The sequence below is a fragment of the Nipponia nippon genome, unplaced genomic scaffold, assembly GCF_047370975.1.
Source record: "Nipponia nippon isolate SJK-2023a ecotype South Korea unplaced genomic scaffold, ASM4737097v1 scaffold_4, whole genome shotgun sequence".
NCBI classification, from domain to species: Eukaryota; Metazoa; Chordata; class Aves; order Pelecaniformes; family Threskiornithidae; genus Nipponia; species Nipponia nippon.
The window spans coordinates 87,899,167-87,921,008 of NW_028262358.1; the positions used below are offsets into that span (position 1 = coordinate 87,899,167).

Genomic DNA, 21,842 nt, shown 5'->3' on the forward strand with positions numbered 1-21,842 from the left:
TTACAATGAAAGCATCTTTTTTGCCTATCCATCAATGCCACATTTAACTCTCAGATGTTTAAATCTTACAGTTTGGGCTTTTCAGTTAGTAGATTCATACACAAAGATTTTCTATTCAGTTTAACAACAAACAGCAGTTGTCCACTCATCTGCTTGCTGAATATGATCATTTATCAACCAAGTTAATGGACAATGTCTGGGTACTGCCTAACTTACAGCAGCGGCAGGTTTACAAGTGTTAGCTGTTAGAAATAACTACAGGATACAACTGACAATAAATAAGAAAAGTCTTGAAGGTGTCAAAACCAGCTGATGAAAAAAGTCGTGTGTGTCCTGGCACTCAGGCACTTCAGCCCTTTCTTGCCCGTATCCCATCTCCTTGTCCAGACTGGTCTGTTCTGTACTTACCTTTTCACTCTGGAGAAGACTGTTAAAGTTACAGCTGAGAATGGAACATGGAAATCAGAAGAGATAGCAGTAAGCTCCAGGAAATCCCTGACGGTTGAAGATCTACCCCAAACCAAGGTTCACCTTGTCAGTGAAGGCTCACTGGGGAACCGAATGTTAGCTCCAGGTCGGCAAGACTCAATAAAGACGTTTTCAATAGTCCACGCTACAGGACAATGATCACTTTGGAAAAAATATCTTGTCTTGAAAGAGGACAGAAAAAATGAGCTAAAAAGAAACTTCTTGCAGATGTCACTCTTCAGCAGCAATCTACCAGAGTCTGGTTTACAGGAGTATTATGCTGCATAGCAGATAAAATAGCAATTTAAATATAAATATCAGGCTGGTGTTTCTTGAACCGAACTAATGGCAATACCAGCCAAGTAATTTTATTTACCAGATGTTTCAGAAAGTCACTTGCACAGACAGTGAGGATAGGTGCATAGCGTCGGTGATATAACTCTTCAATGGTAGGCTGTAGAAGCAAAGAGCAGCAGTAAACACAGTCTTGACACATTTGCTCTATTATTTTAAGTACCTTACTGAGAGTGAGGAGTGTAAGAGAGACACATAGAGTAATTGGAACAAATGTAAGGTAGTTTTCCAGGAGACGTGGCCGCAAGGCAGAATAGACATTTTGGATCTAGCCCCTTGCAGACACAGAGGCCAACGACCAACGGTAGGCAGGCAGGACACACAAGGTGCTCACCTCAGACTCCCAGGCCCTTTGAACAGATCAGAGTTTCTTGACAGCAGCAATCGAATAAAATATCCAAGAACAGATTTGAAGGGAAGATGGAACATATTACAGAAACAAATCTTCCATCTCACCCTGAACACGCTTTACCAGCGGTTATGGCCCTAGACTGCCTACTGCCACTGCTCGAGGAGAACACAATTTACTATGATCTCAGAGCACTAGCAGAGACTCTGCTTTAGAAGACGATGGACCCAGAGCCTGTTTTCTGCAAATACCGTATATACATTCAGATCCCTGCACTTACCTGCAACAAAAACTGAAACGAAGGCCCCGCACCCACGTCTCCCAGGGGTTCACACAAACGGTATGTGTACACTTTGCAGTGCTCCTTGGGATGAGAGAAGTTATTCACCACCACAGAACTGAATTTGTTTTCAGAAGTCAGCACTTCTTTAATAATGGGAACGCTTGTAATCGTTAGTTCCTTTTCTTCCATGAGATAAAGGACTTACTTAAATTATGCCATTCTGACAGTGTCTGCGGTAATTATACCTCTGCAATACAGAACACATTATTTTCAGAGACAAGATAGTTTTTATTAAAAACCAGTTTCGAGGTTTGTTTTCAACAGCAACCCAGACTTGAAAAAAACTGCTATTCTTACAAAAGAAGCAGGGGAGATCTGAAACAAATTAGTGATTTGATTAAATTCTGTCACGCCAAATATATTTTTGCCCAATGGGATGAGGGGAGGGAGAAGACATACATTTACTGCCTATGTTCATCGAAAGAGCCCCCTACAGGCCCAGATGACAATGGGAGAATACGCATTCAGGGCCTGACCTCAGGCTCACTGAAACTGAAGGAAAAAAGAAGGTAACATTTTGCACCTTGGCATCACCCCTGGATTCCTGCAGGCACATTACAGAATTTCATGCCGGTTTCATTTTCTTTTTCAAACACTTCTTAGAGCATCACATTCCAATCTCTAAACACCCTTGTGAACATGTCAGCAAAATAACACTCATCGGTCAAAACATTTACATTTAGCTCAGCTCTTTTCTCTGGTTATTTAGCTTGGCACTTTTTCAAGCAATACTCTGAGGCACTCTGAAATTGGGGGTTGTGTTAAGTTCGTGTTTTCCTCAACACCTGTATTTCTCTTATGCTGCCATTCCGTCTTTTCAGTGAAGGTTGAGGTGGGGGAGGAAGAGAGAAGAAATAAAGTGTTTGCTGCCCTTCACCTCCACCAACACATGAAATCACCCCAAGCTAGTAACAAGACAGCGTGCACCATTTCAAGTCCGTGTTTTCACAAGTGACAGATACCAAGATCCCAGGTCAACTTCAGATAAGTGCACTGCAGCAATCATCCTTGTTTAATTCTAGTTTTAACTACCAGCCAGGCTGGGTAGTACGTTCTGTCCCAGCACAGACATCTATACAGTCAATTGTGTTTCTCCAAAAAGGATTCACCAAAATCAGTGTGCTCAGCAGGAAACAAGCTAGCTGATGATCCCATAGATGGACACGAAGCCAGCCCCTCTCAAAAAGGCACTAAGTGAGGGAACACCGCATCCCCTAAGGAGTCCCAGCCACAGTGCCTCACCTGAACGTAGCTCTCCACGTCTAAGCCAGCACAGTCCCGGGACAGAAGGCACACTTGGACTGTTTTACGGTCACAGGTTAGTCACTGCTGCCCTACAGCTCAGTGCTGATGACTGCTTTGAGAAGCAGGACATGCCAATCCTGTTTCTCCACAGGAAGAAGGGACTGAAGGTCTCCTGCATTTAGGAATGCTGCCCTACTCACTAGTGGCTAATAGGTTTCCTATCCCAAAGAAGGAGTGTTTTCAAACTAAGCGGTTTCACAAGTACTAGGACAGACACTACCACCGCATCAGCCAGAAGTAGTTTTTTCCAGTGCCTAGCCGTTCACATTCTAGTTGCTGGTGCCATCATTGCTAAAACTCTTTTCATCACCTTGCAACACACAAACCTGGATTGGAAAGAAGAGTTCACTCACTAAACCTTACAATCAGGAGCATCTTTTAGTTCCAAGGGGATGGATGACTAGTGGACATAGAAGTAGGCTGAGCCAATTGTACCTCAGTTTGCTTTTCCAAGAGTCTGAAGCCAAAGCATCTGCTGAGGTACAACACAGGCTGCATCCACATTTGATCAGGACCATCCCTTTCTGAAAACAGTGCCAAAGAAGAAGCATGGGCAAGCCTTATCTTCCATCATACAGAGCAATGAGTACAACAGCTGCTGTACAAAAGTCTTGACTAAGATTTATTTCCAGCACAAACAGGACAGGCAGCTTTGCTGAGCAACAGCATTAACTATCTTCTTGGAGCTACTGGAAGAAATCTTTAACAAGCCTAGGGGAAAGGCCTTCTCTACAACAGGGCTGTCTTTGAGGACCCTCTTCCCAAGAGACTACCTGCCTTCTTTCTACTAAAATCTTTGCCTGGGGCCTGGTTCCCAAGACACATGTGTAAGGGCACTGACAGGATAGCAGGTCCCACCCTGCTGTCAGAGGGCTCTTACTTTCTTGGCATTCTGGGAAAGTTCCCCAGTACTAGCTGGACAGCGATGGCCAGCAACTTTTCATTTTGTGAGGAGCAAGTAGCCAATTTGATGAGGCAAGCGTGAGAAGACTGAAGCACCTCTGTTAAACAAAGTTCTCAACCTAGCTTTAAATTTGAGATATGAGCAGAAGGTCAGGACTGGGGATGAAAGAGGAATGTCCTGCTGATGTTGCTGTTTGTGGCCTCACAAAAGACCAGCAAGGTCAGAAAACCCCATCAGAGCGGGGATAACCCTTGCTTCCTAAACTCAATGTGCATTGAGCTAAGTGTGCATAGAGCCCCAGCCTAAACAACGAGGGGACTTTCTGCAGTCGCAGGATCAGTCGCCTCCAATGTATAACGGGAAAGGAGAAACCCCTGTGCCCGAGTGATGATTTATCCTGCACATGGGGCATGCTCACCTGTCAAGCAGCATGAATTAAGAGATACTCCCAGATAACCCCACTTCTCTGGGTCTTGGTCTGTCAGCTCCTTTTTCTAGTGTTCAGGTTGTGTGAGCATCCCAATACACAATTCACAAGCATTGCTGCCATGCTTGAAATTAGTTTAACTCTTAACAGCTTTACCAAGAGATTCCACTGCATTAAAAAATGTACATAGTCATTATTTATTGAGTAAAAATTCACTGTCTTTGCATTTCACTGTACACAGCTTAAAAGGATATAAATTCTGAACTCGCCTCACACTCATACTCTCTAGAGTACATAAAATTTATTTGCAAACACTGCCACGATACCAGTCTATTTGAAAGAGGGAAATAAAAGCAAACGTGCTTTCACTTAGGAAGCCGTCTGGACTGCCAAAACCGCTGCATGCCATTAGCAATACAACTGTGCGTGGAATACAGACAAAAAATGTATTCTGTGCCGCTTTCTGTAGGATTTTGCCCACCTGAGACATACTCTGGTCTTGTCAGTGTCCTGTTTTATTATACATGACATTCTTCCGTTGGCTTTATTCCCAGTGACGGGAATCTGAACTAAGTGTTGTTCCAAACCACCCATGGCACGTTCCAGCTATTTTCTCTCATATGCTGAACAACACTTTCATTACTACGGTAACTATCCAGTTTTAACAGGATTAGGGTAGCAAATAACTTTTGGTATTTATTTCTTAATTTCTTCAAATCCAAGGGAACTCTTGCTTATACTGCTATATCTACATACATTCTGAGGAGCATAGATGTTCACTAATTATTGAATCTCTATATAGCCATGCCTGCAAAAGGATAAAAAACCCCTGCAACTGCCAAGAAACCCACATAACATGCTGTCAACGGGATCTCTGTCATATGCAGGGGCAAGGCTACATGGATTTTCCAGGTTCATAGCATAAACTTGGTTTCAGGGTCGAACTACAGAAACTAATACTGAGAATCAAAGCCAGACACCTTAAAAAAGCTCTGGTGCATTCAGCCTGCCTGTCAGATCAGGACACCTCACTGTCTTGCTTTGATAGACCATTTGGCTTTCTTATGGATTAAACTGTTTCAATGTAATCCAAGCTGTCCATCGGTCTCAGTTTATGGCTTCCAGTTTAACAGCTACAGTTCAATGACACAATGAAACCAACCACTGACACAGCACAGACAAAAGCAGGAGCATTAAATCTGCTGCCCAGTTTTGCTGGAGGACACGTTGGGATATCAAAGTAGAGTTCACCGTAAGTTCTCTCAGTGGTAGCTGATGGGCTGGTGAAGCTGAAACAGGTGTCTCTGTAGTACTAGTCGTCATTAAAAGGCTAATAACTGATGAAAATGTATTTCAAGCAGTTCAGTTATTTTTAATCGTCCTTAGCTTGCAGTATACAAATTTCATTAATTTTCCTGCTACCTTGAAGAATGAACAAAATTAGAATTCCTAATTGAAAAATACAGAATTATGCACAGGATTCATGGGCTTTCTTCACTTCTGACAAAGGATGAAAAGGGAAAGGAGCCACACTTGATTTTTCTTTGGTGGCACTTTGAAGTAGTCATAGTAATAATCAGGAAGAGACTACATAAAAGTTCAGCTTATACTTACAAGTTTTGTTGCCAGATCTTTATTAGTTATGAACGTTTAAAAAATTATTTTCCAAAGCAATTATTTTCTGGACTGGGAAAACCTCTTTAGTAGCCATAGATACACGGACACATTTTATTACAAAATTATTCTTATTTTACTAAGAGAATGCCAGGGAACGCTACACAGATGTAAGTGTTCACCAAGATAAGTTACATCTTCGTTACAAGGCTGTATCAAGAGAGAGACTGGCAAATCTCTCCCTTAAATAGGCAAGACACCATGCTCTTACGTCCTCAACGTGTCCTAAAGGGTTGTGGGGTTTTTTTTAATCTTAACAAGATGTGGTTTGCTGGGAGATGCTACTTCTTCTCTTAGACAAACTGAAACAGAAAAAAAAAATGAGGCCATACCAGCTTTACGTCTGAAATAGAAAGAGGAGACTTCAAGATGAAATTGGAGACAGTTGATCTGAGTTTAACTGATACTGTTCATCAGTTACTCAGCTTAAGAGGAGAGGAAAGCGATCAGCGTGGAGCAGAGGAGAGCACTGCCCCAGGGGAACGGTGAGCGCAGCGTTAGTCACAGGGGACAGAGATGCGCACGCAAGTCATTAGTGCCGTGGAGCATATAAGCTGCGTTCAGGTGCATGAGGTGGTTGGAGCCCTGAAATTGGAGGGAGGAGGTGCAGAGAGACATTTTGAAACAGCAGCACTGATGAGGTAAGCTAAGCTAGAGATTAGTGGCACTGGACAAAGTGATGCATAAACAACAAGTCTGGACAACAATTTACCCAAACACCCTGTATAAGGAGAAAATGGTATGCAATTTGATAGAAATTCCCTTCCTCCCTTGTCCTTTTTCACTGGCTGTTTGTGGTTCTGCAGGACACCATTGCAGAGGCCTGATCAAAGGTCCCCTTGAGTGGAGTTTTTTGAGAGGTAATGTCTCACATAAAAGTAAACCCTTTCAATCCAAGCTAAAGTTCAGAGAAAATCCTAAATACTTTCAACATAGTGCTACTGTCCTGCAAAAAGAGGAGAAGAAAGGTAAACGATTTCCCCCTGAACGGGGATTGATACAACTCTAAAACCACAGTGGACTGCCCAGCCATTCCAGTCTGCCTCCTCTCCCATGCAGCACGTAAAGCTCTTTCAGCAACTCTTGCCTACCCAGATTGGGTTTAGCCAGTTAAGAGAATTCAGTCCTGTATATGCAAGGAGACAAGAAAGCCTACTACTGAGATTCCCCAGATTTTGGCACTTAATGTTAAGTGACGAAGCAGTATAATTTGTGAAACATCTCTCAAATTTTCTAGATGATGAGTTCAAAAAGCAACCAAAACCTCATAGGTTCACACCTAAAACAACTGATTTTTTTTTTTTTTTAATGTGAATAAAACGCCTGATAAAGTTGTTTGCATCATCAACCAAGAGAAATGCTGGCTTCCAATTAGGGGGAGACCAAAGTTATATGACTGAAAATCCACTAGGCCTGCTCTTTCAGAGCATTGAGTGGTTTGCTTAAACCAGTGCATATGGTGGGCCAAACACCTGCCTGCTCTGCAAAGTGGCTTCCTGCAGGAGCTGGCACACTCCATGTGTTCTCCAGTACGCATCAGTCCCAGCCCCTGAAGACTGCGAGACGAGGCCCTGCACTTCTCCTTACACAACTGACCACTTATCAGTAGATGAAAGAGGAGGTGCAAGGTTTGCAAAGCATTTTGGCAGCGTCCCTCTTTACTGCATTCACAGAAGTCCAAAGGTAGTGGAGGACCAGCCCTATAGTACCAGTATCCCTCACATTAAGAGCCTGAACAGAGTCAAAGCAGCCTCCGCAGAGCTGCGTGGGTTCCAGGATGCAAGCTTGGGAGGGCTGGTCAAGTCCCTGGCTGTTTCTCAGGAAGAAGACATGGCAGTAATTCAGCACGTAGCTTCGTCTGAAGCTTTGCTGGCAAGTTTTCTACATTTTGTGAAAAGAACAACAGAGAAGATCTTAAATTATTAAACTTGTTTCACTAGTTTCGAAATATGCAGAGGAATCTCTGCATGTATGTCCTACTACCCAGGAAATCTATTATTTAAGATTTCAGTATTGTTTACAGGAAAAAAATATCACAGGATTTTCTGCACCAAAAATGAACATTGTTCATTTAGCAAGTGTACTGGAGAAGTCCTGTTAATAGACTTATTTTTCCTAGGAAGAATGGTGTAGAATCTTGAAAGGACAGTAGATGGATTTGAGATGGTTATTTAAACACTTTTTTGGACTTAAACATGCTGCCATATAGAATCTACTCTGCTTTTATTCATTCATCTTGTTGAACGGCTAAGGGCAGAAGGTAGGCGAAGACGGCCTTACTTAAAACTCGCAGTGACTGTGGCATTTAGGAGCAAACCCCACTGCTCCAAACAGTCTGAGCTATCAGAGGCATTGGATGCGTTTCTGAACAGTGGTTCAGCCTGCTGCAGAGGTAGAAGGTAGCTCTTCCATAAGACACACATGGCAATTGCTCAAGCCGGTGGGCACCGAGGTGCTCAGCTGCTCTTCATGCCTCTTAGAGTCAGCTTTTCTGCCCCCGCACTCGGGTACCTACCTTCAAGTTCCTAATTTTTAGAAGTCTTGCCCCAAAAATTTAAAGCACAGTTACATTTTATGTATCCTCTTTTCTCTCTCCTCCCAGTGGTCTAAGAGCATCTGTGGAGGCCTTTCATCATTTAGAGCATTAACAACTGTATGGAACATTCAACACAGTAAAGGCTTTTTTTTTCATTTTATATTGCACAGAAACCCCTAAGTTATAACCTTCCTGGTCATCATTTCTTTCCTTTCATCTCCCAAACAGCTGACGTTTCCAGCTGTCACTCATATCTCCCATATTGCCACCTTAGAGCGTGCATCAGAGCAGCACCACCCTGGCTTCTCCTGCATGCTTTTCCTTGCAATGACCACTATTCGGGGTGTAGTTTTCACAGCTTTCACTGAAGCGGATGACTCCTCTCTAAAATGGTTTGTCTCCTCTTCACCTTTTTTGGAGCTGATGCTCAAAATTTTCCTTTGTGTTCTGCACTGACCTACGTTTGATCGAGAGGGACACAGTTCAAAGCAGAGATGAACAAGACCAGAAGGGGAAGGAAGCTGACCCCCTTCTCCCCATCCTGAGCTGGTCAATCGGTTTAGAAACTTTTTTGCACCTTTATTGGGAACGAGCCAGGCATTCCTTCTGACTTAGTGAGGATAAAGTTCATGTCATACTGTGCTTTAACCAACATACGTGGGTTTAAATATACATTGCCAAAAGCTTCTCTTGCATGACTAACAGTCTAGTCAATTAGAGCAGCATGAAGTTATTGTTCTGCCACATAATCTAGAGTCTATTCCCCACCCCCCGTTTTCTGCCAGGTGGATATATATGTATCTGTGTATCTTCCTGCAAGTGACTCAAACTTCTTGTTTTACTTGCTTTTAAATTCACCATGACTAGATCTTCCTCGCTTCATCTCAGTGCATTTTAAATGGGTTCTTTATTTCAAACAGGAGAAAATATTTCCAACAGATCCTTGTTTTCTACCTGCAGGTACAAATACAGACAGGATTGCCAAGCACGTACGTTTCAATTCGAAACATTTGCAAGTTGACGACAAAAATCAGACATCCCTCTTTGACCTCTACAAGCCCAATCATCAATAACAGAATCAATAAATCCATCGGGAAGCTACAAAACACACCAGGCGAGCTCACTCCTCACGGTTGAGTGCAGAAGGATATGCAAGCTGGGAGGGGTAATCTGCCATTTTAAGGTTTAATACCATCATCTGCACCCTGGGGAACTCTCCACTCCTTTCTGGGGCATCCTGCACCGGCTCCTGGCAGATGCCAGATGCTCAGACTTAGCAGCCAGCACAGGCTTGACACTTTTCTGCACCTACCAGAATTTCTTACCTGTGTTGCCACAGCAACTCAGCATGCCCAGTTTGTGTGAAGACAGGCATCTGTTTCCATAGGAACAAAGCATCCAGGTCTGGGCTGAAACACCGGCTTGGGAAAACGTGAAAATTGGCCAGTAAAAGGAAAAATCAAAGAATGAAAGGCAGGTAGTTAACTAAGAGGCGAATCTGTATTGCATACGCATAGGACTCTATGGAAAGACAGCCAGGGAATATTTACTCTGGCCCAGGGCTAAGTAAATTGGAACTATGACTAGAACATAAGGTCACTGATCACACACACCAAGACAGCTCTATAAAAACATGAATTGAGTTTTTTCCCCCCACTTATTGACAAATGTAATATTTACGATATCTGCTCAAGAAGTTGAAATGTGGGACTGGGGTAAGGAGAGTTTTATTTGTTTTTTTTTAATCCAAATTTCTCCACATTTATGCTGTCGGCCTAGGAAAATCACATAGCCCTGAGTAGACTTATATACCTGTAGAAAATGAAGCAAGATTACTTTGCTTACAAAGCATTACTTTGCTTCATGCTTCATCTGATTTTGTAAAAACGGATATATTAATAAGACCATTTAAAGTAAGATCAGGAAAATTATTAAACTGTTAATCTTTTAGTAGTATATTGATATTTTTTTTTTTTAATAAAAATATACAGGAAAAATCTACCTTGAAGACAGTTTAAAAAAAAAATTAAAAAAAGAGAAAACCTAAACCTGATTTCACAGTACTTTGCAAGTATTGTCACGGAAAGACTCCAAAGAGATACATCCAGACTCCAGGTACACTTGGAAACATCTCTGCTTCAGTTCCAATCAGATATTATTACTTTACATCACTAGTGATCAAAAGACCTAAATGATGAGAGGAGATTTAGTGACATATGCTGGAAGATCACCTCCATACATGTCTATACATCCACTTGTTTAGAGGTTCAGCAACAGGTTATGGTTATTTTTGAAAAATTCTTATCAAAGATAGCAAAATATGGTGGGGAATCTTGTAGCTCACCCCATCTCACGTAGAAGGGGACTGCCACATCCCTCTCTCACTGATGCTCAATCCTATTAAAAACAAAATCCAAGCAAAAAACAAACCCATGACTGCACGTTAGCCTAAAACCTGTGGAATTAAAGGTTGGTTATCTCCAAAACATGAGTAGCTCAGATTGGTAACCACAGTTATTGACAATTTCTTCATTGCCACATTACTGATCAGTCTCTGAAAACTGTTTGCATTCCCCATGCAGAAAGGCTTTTATGTATATTCAGAGGAAAATAGACTTCAGAGACAGCTAGCTGTGCTTCAGACACGTAGGAAGCATTGCCTGACAGGCACGAACTGAAGGGGGAAAAAAAAGTCGCTGTGTATAGGTCTGGCTTGCCACTGAGCATCTCAAATGGCACTGGGCACCCTGAATCCCACACCCAGCTCAGGTGAATCAGCTCTCGGACCTGCGCAAGCTGTGCTGATTTGAGCTGTAGTGATTACAAAGGGAGCTCAGAAACAGCTCAGCTGCAGTCACTTCATTTTAGGCATCTCAGTTTCAAGTGAAATCCTGCTCTGGGAGATTCTTAAAATATACAGCCAAAACTCTGAACTGTAAGGTGTTTAATTTTTTTAAATATTTTTTTTCTGTCATCCCCCCCCCCCAACTTTTTAATATGTAATAATGTATAGGAATGAAAGAATGGGAAAGTGTATCAATTTGACAAAAAGAGTTCAATATGATCCTACAAAGAAAAAAAAATGCTACAAGTTAGTGCTTATATGAGCCAAGATAATTGTGTGTAAAACACATGCTGATATTCATCTAACTGCAGAACATGTCGTGTGTCCCCCCCCCCCCCAAAAAAAAAAAGTGCCATCAATTAGAGCACAACTAAAAAGCAGAACATGTATTGCATTTGCCTGTCTGCGGCTAGTTTTTCTGCCTTTACCTCTTTGGAATTAAACTCTTGGGCTCATGATGAACTGATCAGACTTTGACCATGGATCCTAGGGGTGGGAAAGCCTCAGATGAGCGTGGTGATGGGACCATCTTGCCTAAAAATTGGCTGGTACCAAGAGGACAGGTTCTACTTGAGCAGGGGGTGACAAGAGCTACAGCACATCAGTTCTATGCATGAAAATCAAGTTCACTTTTTAGTTACAGTTGTGGTATAGCAGGGTATCAGTACCCGTGTACTTCTGTGCACACCCAGCACACTTAAACCCACATAACTGAAAAGTCACAATTAATTGACTCGTCATTACAGGAGCTCAGCAGATGGGAATTTGAGATAGTTCTTGAAATTGCCCCAGGTGGTTCCCACTGTATCTCATCCAGTTGGTGTGCTTAAAACATGTTGATTAACATCCAGGGTGGTCCCTGCTATGGAATTGATCAACTTTGTACATAGTTAAAATGTTTGTAAATAGTTAATAGGAATTGTTCCTGCAGAAACAGTAATGCAAGACCAAGGAGAGTCTTTTCTGCGTAGTTAAGCTATTTAAAGAGATGCTTTGTCTATACTGAAGACAATCAATAGCAATGCATTGTGCAGAACTGGTTTTGAGAGTCTCACCTGGTCCAGCTGATGACACCACTGCAAAGCCCATTGCAATGGAGACTCCTGTTGCCATCCAGTCAGCAATGGAGTGTCCTGGCTGGGAGATCTGATTCCCCACCACCGGCCAAGTTCCCACCAAATTACATTTTCTTTTTTAACAAACACTGTCTATGAGTATCTGAGCAATCCCAGCTACTTACTTCGCCCTTCCCCTTGTGTCAGCCTTGATATTCATCTCACTCGTCTTGGTGAGCTGAATCAACTCAATGTGGTAAAGAACTTACCCAGAAGAAGAAACTGATGAGAAAGCACTAGTTTAAGGAGCTGCAGGACGTCCTCAAGGCTCTTCACTGAGCAGAGTTGCCCACAGCTTGCAGGAGAAGCCTTGGGGGACAGCACCACCCCTTTCCCCAGCACCGGGCTCAGCTCAGCCACGTGAGGAAGCACAGGCGGCAGTTCACCTGCTGCAGCTAATTGCAGGGGGTTCCTCCTAATGGTCGTCTTTGCTTTAACCTACTCATTAGAGGTGCACATGATTTATCCCTTCGCTGTTTTATCAAAGGAAAACTGTTCGGCTGAGTCCAGTGACTTCACTGACAAGGCTTTTCCCCCTCTTATTTGTAATACATGAGCATAGTTTCATATACACTAACACACTGCTTTCCAGCTATACTATTTGATTATTACTGTCTCTGCAAGCTTTCACCTGTACTCTCTAATCGCCCAGTTCTGGTCTACTAGGATTTGCTTTTGTAAAAACCTGTCATCAGTATACATAAACAGTACCTACATTCCATCACTCTCAGCAAAGAGAAAATGACTTGAATTGTGAATGAATTCTTTTTTTCTGTTTCCCTAGAGAATACTTCTCTACCTTCTATTAACTATTTCTATCTCTAAAACCGTTAAATATGATACATAGTCTTAATCTGATTTGCAGATATTAAGAGAGTGACACATTAAAAAAGCCAGACACAGCCAGTGAATACCCATACAACTCTAAATCATAAGAATTCCTCCTTTTTATGAATATAATTTTTCCTAAGTAGACTAGCTACCATACCATAAGTAAGGAGATGTTATGAAGAAAATACATTGTGCTGGATACTCAAGTATTCAAATTAACAAATTTTGTCCAGTAATCCAATACCATAGGCAAAGTTGCTTGTTATTTATTTACAGAAACACATATATGACTACAACATTCCAATGGATGTTTGCTTCAAGGAAAAAAATCAGCTACTGCTGCTGTCGTCCTTACTGCAAAACAACAGGTTAAGTGAATACAGATGTGAAAAATTATGATAAACAGAGGAGGGATGTGGTCTTCAGAACACGATGGGCGAGTTTTACTCTTTAACAACAGAATCAGCATGAAACTGAACTATGGATGAACAGGAATTGTTACCATGAAAAAGTAAGTTTGTGCAAGGTTAATTACAAGAGAAAACCAGCCTGTCAGCAGCTCCATTTTAACAGCCACCTAAGGCTGCGATGCGACCTAATGCAAACAGGCAGAACATGAGCATCACTGCCTTCAGAAAACCATTTTCACTTGTTAATATAAATTAGCCTTGATTTTAGATATTCAGCCTGATGTCCATCACTTTATAAATTTTATAATAAATTCCTGATCTGCAACAAGTCTTTCAAGTACTAGAACAATGTAAGTGAAACTTAAAGTTACACTTCAGCCACTTTTTTAAGCAAATAGTATCATGTCTAGATTAGAAAGTTGAAATAATGTCAAATGGCCATTTGTTGCTAAGATACTCGTGCAAAGCAAGTTATGAGTAATAACAGATCTATTCAAACCTTCAAAGGAAATGGGAGGCTTTCAGACGTATGACAATTCGTTCTAAATTACATCTTAAAAATCCTCAAAGTGCCTGAAGTTTTGAGAGCGTATCTTGGGGGAAACAAGGAACTCTGCTCATCTCACCAGAAAGTCCACTTTGGAACTCGGAAATGAGTGTCCCTGCACTACAGAGGTCAAATTATGACTGCTCTCAGCTACACACTTGGATGTGATCTGGATTTCAGTTGTTGCAAAAAGATGCTTAAATAGGTATTTTCCCAATTGGACACGTAGAATGCCATGCTTAAAGAGGTCCTTCTGAAGTGGTCTAGAAGGGATCACTGTAGGGATATCATCCTTGACAAGGTCAGAGCAATGAAGACTGTAGGTGGAATAGAAACATTTGGGGACTATTCTCCTTTTTCCAAACCATGAAGCTCAAAGAGCCACGTTACAGACCTATCTGCAAGAGAAAAATGAGAGAGGAAATGCGGCAGTCTTCTCCAACAGCACTTTATGAGATAGTTCACAGAAAATAGTTTGTTTCTGAAAATTCCCATTCAAATTGTGATTTCATGTGCAGATTTTGTGGGTGTAACTTCCACAGATCTGTGTGGTAGGTTTTGGTTGTTAGGTTTTTAAAACTGCAAAATCAGGATGCAGCAGTCTGATGTTAAAGGCAGAAGATGTATTTCCCAGATATTGACAGTATTCCTTCTTGTGAGGGAGGAGAAGATACTGTTTATTTCAACTACATGTAACGTGAGCCACCAATGTTAAAAGGTCACCGACGCATAAAATTTATGACCATGTAGGTCATAAATCAAGGTGGGTGTTGCACAGTTTTGTAATGCAGGAATTTTTCTAGAAAAGCAGCTGAGGGCTAGTATGATAAAAGATACACCTACATGGAGGTTTCTGTGGTTTCTCCCCAAAATCAATTTGGATCAGAAAAAAAAAAAAAATGCATGAGAGGAGACAATAGAGCAAATTTTTCCACCTTACTATGTAATGAATCTCCTCCAGAAGAGTTGGAACAACTGATGCAGCGATATAATAAACACTGTGTAAACAAAACATTAGAATGGGGGTTTTCTGTTAATTAAGACCTACTGAATGATTGCATTCTTCAAATTCAAATTTACTGGGTAGTTTATTAAGGATCCTTTGCTATAAACAATTCTTTCTTAATGAACACACAAACATTTCCTTGAGCAGCAGCAGAGAACTGATCAACTACGCCACTTCACATTGGCTCCTCTGACCTTGTTTTAATCCATCTCTGAATATGTAAGTATTGCAGAACTAGAACTGATATACCTGCAAATTGGATTTTCCTACAAGCAACTGTCTTCCTCACATTTACTAAGGGCAACAAAACCCAAGAAGCTGAGTTTTTAAAAATACAACTGGCAAACAATTGTTACAATTTATCATCCCTTTTCGTTATCAGCAGCGTGCAGTGGCTAGCTATAAAACAGCCTTAGTAATGGATTACAATGTATGCTTGGGATTTCAATCTCTATGTCTTCAGCAACAAAATGCAATATAAACACTGTATTAACTATTGTATTTTTCATGTTTCTCACGTGTGGAAAAACTTAAATATTTAATGAATATTCTCTTGGCAGACTTGTTAATATACTGTACTCAAGTATTTACTTCTTCAAGCTACTATTTTAATTACACAAAGTATGCATCTACAGCTGTAAATGTAACAAATTACATGAAGAGTTATCCAAGAATATGTTCCAGACAAAGAGCCGGGAGACTGCAGATGTCCCTGTTTCCCCATAAATTATTTTTCCATACAAGCTCCCTGTTTGACCCTGAGAACACAATAATTAAACCAGCGCCTTTTGATAAACGTTTCAAATTTCCTTTCGGAAAACTAAAAAGGGTTTGTTTCTTGGTGAAATACCATCCAGAGATGGTATACACTTCAAGGAGTGTTTATCTGACGTTAACCAGATAATAGGAGAATATTCTTCTGATGTTGTCTTCCACTTCTAGTCTTATTTCCTAGGAAAATGCAGCTCTTTTCGGGTCAATCCCTGCACAGCACAAGAGCCTATTCCCTCTCTCCTCTTCCCATCCCGTGAATGAATCTGGAGGCCAGCTTCAATAGAAGCCAGGTAGTGTATCATTTTGCTGAGCACGAACTTACTGTAAAAGCCATTTTAACCAACTGAAAGCTTATGGGAAGATCCATTCAATTTCAACAAGGCAAGTCACTGAACTAATGCTAAAGAACTGAAATTTGTACCAGTACAGGACAAAACAACACCTGTTTTTCAGGAAATTAACACATTGCATGCCCAGAGATTTGCAAATTCTTAAAAACTTACACCATAGGCTGACAATCTAGCTTCATCTAACATCAGTTACAAATACTGGATATATGTATGGGGTTTTTTTTTAACTCCCAGGAAGTATTGATCTCTTTCTCTGTAACAAAAAACCATAGAATATAACCACCAGAAGGTGCAAGATAACCTTAGGTACTTGTCGAGAATTAGATGCCACCACAACACAATTGTAGTGCAGATACGTTAAAAAAAACCAAACCAAACACTTCAACAAAAAAAAAAAAAAAAAGAGAATAAATTGGTACCCACACTAATTGATTATAATTTGTGACAGTCAAAATACCGAAATATGAAGCTCTGCATAAGAATATTAGTTCTGTATTACTTAAAACAGATAATTTGACAATTCTATTTGATCATCCCAAAAGAAAGCAGAAACGCTCGCTCACTATTTAATGCTCAACATGTCGCACCTCAGGACCATCAGCCTTTTTCTCTCCCCCAGTGCAATGGGATCCCCGCAGCGCACGGGTCCAAATGATAACTTCATGTCGATTCATGGCTCATCTCGTGCAGGAATTTCCAGCCTCTCCCCTTTACCAGGCCAGATTTCCAGGAAAAACACAGTTTCAACAAGCCCTGGAAATAGACTCCTCTTTTCCTTGCGGACAGACGCAGCCCAAGATCCAGGAAGTTTACTCCAATGCCATGAAGATCTGAGCTGGAAGAACCACCACAGCACAACACCTCTGCACTCAGTGTCTTGTTGGACTTGCAAGGGCAGCTACCAATTTGGTTGCTTTCCTTGCTTCATATTTAAGATCCACATGCCTTATGACACTGAACATAACCAATCGCATCAGAGTCTTCCTTGCTTCAGGATGACAGTCCTAAAGTCTCCAAGAGCACAATTTCCTTCAAGCTGCAATTGTTAACAGCAATTACCACTAGTAACCAGACTGGAAACAAACTTTCAGAAACCAAAGGGGATGCACACTAACTGCACGAGCTTCTAGACCTACTGAAGTAGTTCCATATCCATGATCACCACCTGGACTGCAGGAAGCCTTCAAGAAGCCATCATCTATTGACAAATATGGCCTGTGTCCTAAGGCAAAGAAGAAAGTCATTGATGTACTGTGTCACAACAGTTACTTATCCAAAACACTGCCTTTTGTCCTTCTGGATGAAGGCAGATAAGGACAATCAAAGCACAAAGGGCAGGATGTTGGCAAAGTAACCTGTTAAAACCAAAAAGCCTGAGAAGGAGGCAATTAATGAAATTATTTTACACAGGAGACCATCCCATCAGATCTTGGGTGACAGGAGCATGAGAAATTCCTCAGTATCCTATGGATGATGTAAGGTTTAGTCATTAACACCAAAATGTAATTTTTTAAGTCACCACAGTAATCTTGCGTTTGTGACAGAAAAAATGATAAAATTCAATGAGTGCTTTGTTCTTCCAGTGTAGCACTGATGCTTCTGCTCAGCAGAAGAGAAACTTGTCCAGAGCTTTGTAGTAGAAATCTCCACAAATAATGCATTGCAAAATTATAACTGAAAACATTTAGATCCTTCTAGATGATAAAATGATGACACTAACACTGTCTCTTCTGAAATAACTTGTGACCTATGGGCAATGACTGACAACCAGATCCTTTTCTAACTTCCAGTCTAAGAAACAAGAGAGCACTGAAGAGACGACAGCTCAATTTAGCATAGCCAGTCACTATCAGATAGCAATTTAACCTTTTTAAAGGGTATTATTAAAACATTTTTCATGAATGCTGAAGCATTAATGCCACAACCGCAAGTCTGGCTTCTTAGGAGGAAGAAATATCCATTCAACACAACAGCAGGATGCAAACAGTGCTATATGTCAAACGAAACAATGCCTACAGATATTACTGACAACATCTAGAAAGGGGGTAGCTGCTTTGCTGCTTTTATCTCCAAACTATTATTAGACAGCAGGTAACTGCCTCATGATAACATCCTTTTAGTAATGGAGTAAAAAAACCCGCTGATTCAAATAACCTCATTTAATACTACTGCAACCTGTCAAATATTTTTAGGTACTTCTATGGTCTTTACCCTGGTATCTGCAGGCCATAAGCTATCATGTTTTTATCCTCAGAATGGCTCATGACAAGGGATGCCTGATACCAGCGAGGTCACACAAAGTTTTGTGGGAGACCAAGACCCTGTGCCTCTGTTCTGAGTTCTCAGCTGGTGTCCTAAGCTTGTGCAAACCTTTCTGTATGACATTATAAACTGAAAATACAAAAAAAATTTACAAATATGCATAAAAGTAATGTAAAATTATTGGTTTTATTATTTGATGTAATTTTTTATATTTTACCAAAGGTACTTCTATTCTTTGTTTACAAAGCCAAAAATGTATCTGATCACCTGCAAGTCAAATAGAGATTTCAGATGAAAAAGAACATTTTTCAATGACCGGTTACCTGAGTTACAGTGCAATATTTAATTTCAGACAGTATCACTCTGAGGACTTTTTACAGTAAGAAATAATAAGCTTTTCAAGTCAAAACTTATATCAGTGCTTGTCATAAATTTAAGAATTCTCATGAACCAACAACATGAAATATCTTACATAACATATACTGTACATTTTTGCTTGCCTCTACAATAAATTAATACCCTGGATTAGCAAAAATATTTACAAAAAACAAGATAAAACACAGTATAAAATTTTTTCAAAGATATATTTCTTCCAAGAAACAGTTTGGTACCAAGAGTGAAATTTCAAGTCTTACAAAATTGCTTCTCACTTAATTAAATTCATGAGGGTAAATAAATAAGATTGAATCATAAAAACAAACATTGATATCCTCATATGGGTTTATGCAGTAAAAGTGTGTATCTCTTCCTGGGAGTATCCAAGATCCTTCAGATATCTGAAAGTAAAAAATCAGATTTGTAATATTCATATTTAGAACCCAAAACCCACCACAGACACAGCTGAAGCATAACTTCAGCACCACTATCTTGTTTTTATTCAGATATGCACAATGAAGTTTACCTTTGCAAATACATTTAGAAAACCTTTCATGCCCAGGAGCTCATATGTACTACATTATCTTACAGGATACTGAAAGAATTTCTAAAAATAAACAACAAATAACTATCTAAAGTATCTCAGCTTTCTCAAGAGGTAGTATAATTATTGGCCAGTTCCACCCTCCATGCACCTGACTTCAGTATGGCTGCAGAAATGCAAGTGATATCCATATTGGTTCAATATTTTGAAGCTGGGCAAGAGGAAGTTAGAGGGCCTTTTATCTTTAAATATATGGCATATAAAATAAGGAAAATACTAGGTACAGACATAAATAAATGCATTAATAAAAACTGAGAGAAGTGCTTGTGATAGAACAACTGCTTTGAATTTTACTTCTAATAACTTAATTTGTCAAGCTAACACCAACACAGAAAGCTTATTTCTTGTTATAACAACTTTTCTATGAACAACAAATTAAAAGCAGCATTTAAAACCTTGGGGAAAAAAGGTCATTGTTAAAGAGATGCTCTTAGAAAGTTTTGGACAACTTACTAGAGCTCATGAAATTTACATATTGCTGATATTTACTTATCTACACACTAAATATACTCCTAAAGTATGATGCCAGGTGTTTTTTTAAATTAGTTTTTTAAAAAATTTATAAAACTTTTCTTACAAAGCACAAAACAGAAGTCCGTTTTTGAAAGACTACCAAGTCAGAAACACTATAGCTAGTTAGGTGATCAAATTTTTAAACATTCCTCATTCTCTAGTTCATCATTCAAAATACTCACTGTACTCCTTGTTCTGTAAAAGGCGTTGGACCACAGATGCAAATAAGCACTTTGGAATCTTTTCTGCTTCTTTTCACAAACTCAGAGAGAAGAGATGAAGAAATCTTCCCCTGTTTACCCACCCAGTCCTTTGCTGGTTGTGAAAGAATGAATTGAACCTCAAACCTGGTAAACAGAAGAATATTTCAGAAATATTGCCTCTGATTAGAAATCTGCCACACAAAATGCACATTTTGTTTCCTATGATTACTTTCTTGTTCTGCTCAGCTCCCACTGGCACAGCATCAGATCTCATAGACATTTAGGTGTTCCTACCAATCAAGTCAATCAAATCACCTCCAGTGTTGTGCATTTAATTACTTCTTTCAATCTCAAAAATTTTAGCTGTATATTTCACCTTACAAAGAAAAACAGCTGGTACCAATTAAGATCCTAAAGCACGGATTTTATTGTTCCATTATTCACTTACACAAATGTTGGTGTAGCTCAATACACAAGCAGTGAAATAAGAATGCTTAGCCAAACTTGTGAAAACATCAGTACAATTTCATTAATGACAAAACACCAACTGGTTTAAAAACCCCACTAGCAGCATAGTTATTGAGTAAAAAACCAAGCACTTGTGTATCTGAGGCTCCCAGTGAAAGGGAGAAAGGGTTTTTACTGTAAATTTGCACAATGTCTAGACTATGAAGCTTTGAATGTACCAGACATCACCAGGTTATGAAATAATATTGATTTTTCACTTCAATGTTGTGAAGGAACAAGTGAAATTAATTTGTTCATACAATTTCAACTAAGAAGTAAGCATAAACAAAACGTACTTCTATCATGTAAAATCTAGTCAATGACAGTTTATCTACTGATTAAAAACAAGCGTACTGAAATTAAAAGGCAACCTGATATTCCTATGTCTCCTGACAGAACTACTGCCTGCTAAATCAAGTTAATATTACATATGTACTAGTGCATTTTAATCCATAATTACATTGTAATTGAGGAAAAAAATGCAACAATTAGTAAGTAAAAATGAAAGTAACAGGCCTAATTTAAACTTCAAATTTCTAGATAAACATTGAATTTCTAGATAATAATTTTCTCAACTAAGTAACATCAAAGAGACTTTTCAAGACCCCTCTGTAAATTCAGAATGTTGCTCCAGGAGTACACTTTCCTTGTCTATCACTTCTGTGCTTCTCTTTGCATATCTGTATTTTCCATTGCTAAGGCTAATTTTATTTACCTTCAAAAAGCTTCTCAGTTTTAACGATCATCTAACATATTGTCTCCAATAAACATCTATTAAACACTGTCATATCAAATCCCTGGCTTCCTATGAGACCTACAGAACATAGTGACATAGCCCGCTGCTATGCATCTGCGACTGATATAAGCACATCTCCTTCCACTCCCTAGGTCTCATGAAATTCTTAGCTAAGAGTTTCCAGAATTGGTATCTGTCTTTGTGCTAAAGACGTACAGCTAGTCTAGGCTCCAAGACTTGTTCTTCTATACACTGGGATTGTACGAGTTGTCCTCCACAAGACTTTTAAATACCTTTCATCTTTAAGAGCTAGTTGCTCTAGTTGGTTTCTCCAAAGTATGTCATCTTCCGTTTTGTTGAAGAAAATCAGCTTTGCTGTCCTTAAAAAAAAAAAAAAAATTAAC

The 21,842-nt window shown here is 39.9% G+C and overlaps 1 protein-coding gene across 6 annotated transcripts in view; it reads right to left on the reverse strand.

Annotated features, from left to right (window-relative positions):
• Positions 1–18,667: 18,667 nt before the first annotated feature.
• Positions 18,668–21,842, reverse strand: part of CYB5R4 (cytochrome b5 reductase 4) — a 45,819-nt gene continuing 42,644 nt past the window's right edge. For 4 of the 6 annotated variants that reach the window (XM_087775120.1, XM_087775119.1, XM_087775125.1 and 1 more), the window contains 3 exons: positions 21,732–21,818; positions 20,175–20,339; positions 18,668–19,276 (listed from right to left, as the gene is read on the reverse strand). In XM_087775120.1, coding sequence (XP_087631246.1) covers positions 19,222–19,276; positions 20,175–20,339; positions 21,732–21,818 — 307 coding nt within the window. In that variant the 3' untranslated portion in view covers positions 18,668–19,221. Of the gene's footprint in view, positions 19,277–20,174; positions 20,340–21,654; positions 21,819–21,842 lie in introns of those variants that run through there. The other 2 variants (XM_087775123.1, XM_087775122.1) reach the window with 2 other exon arrangements.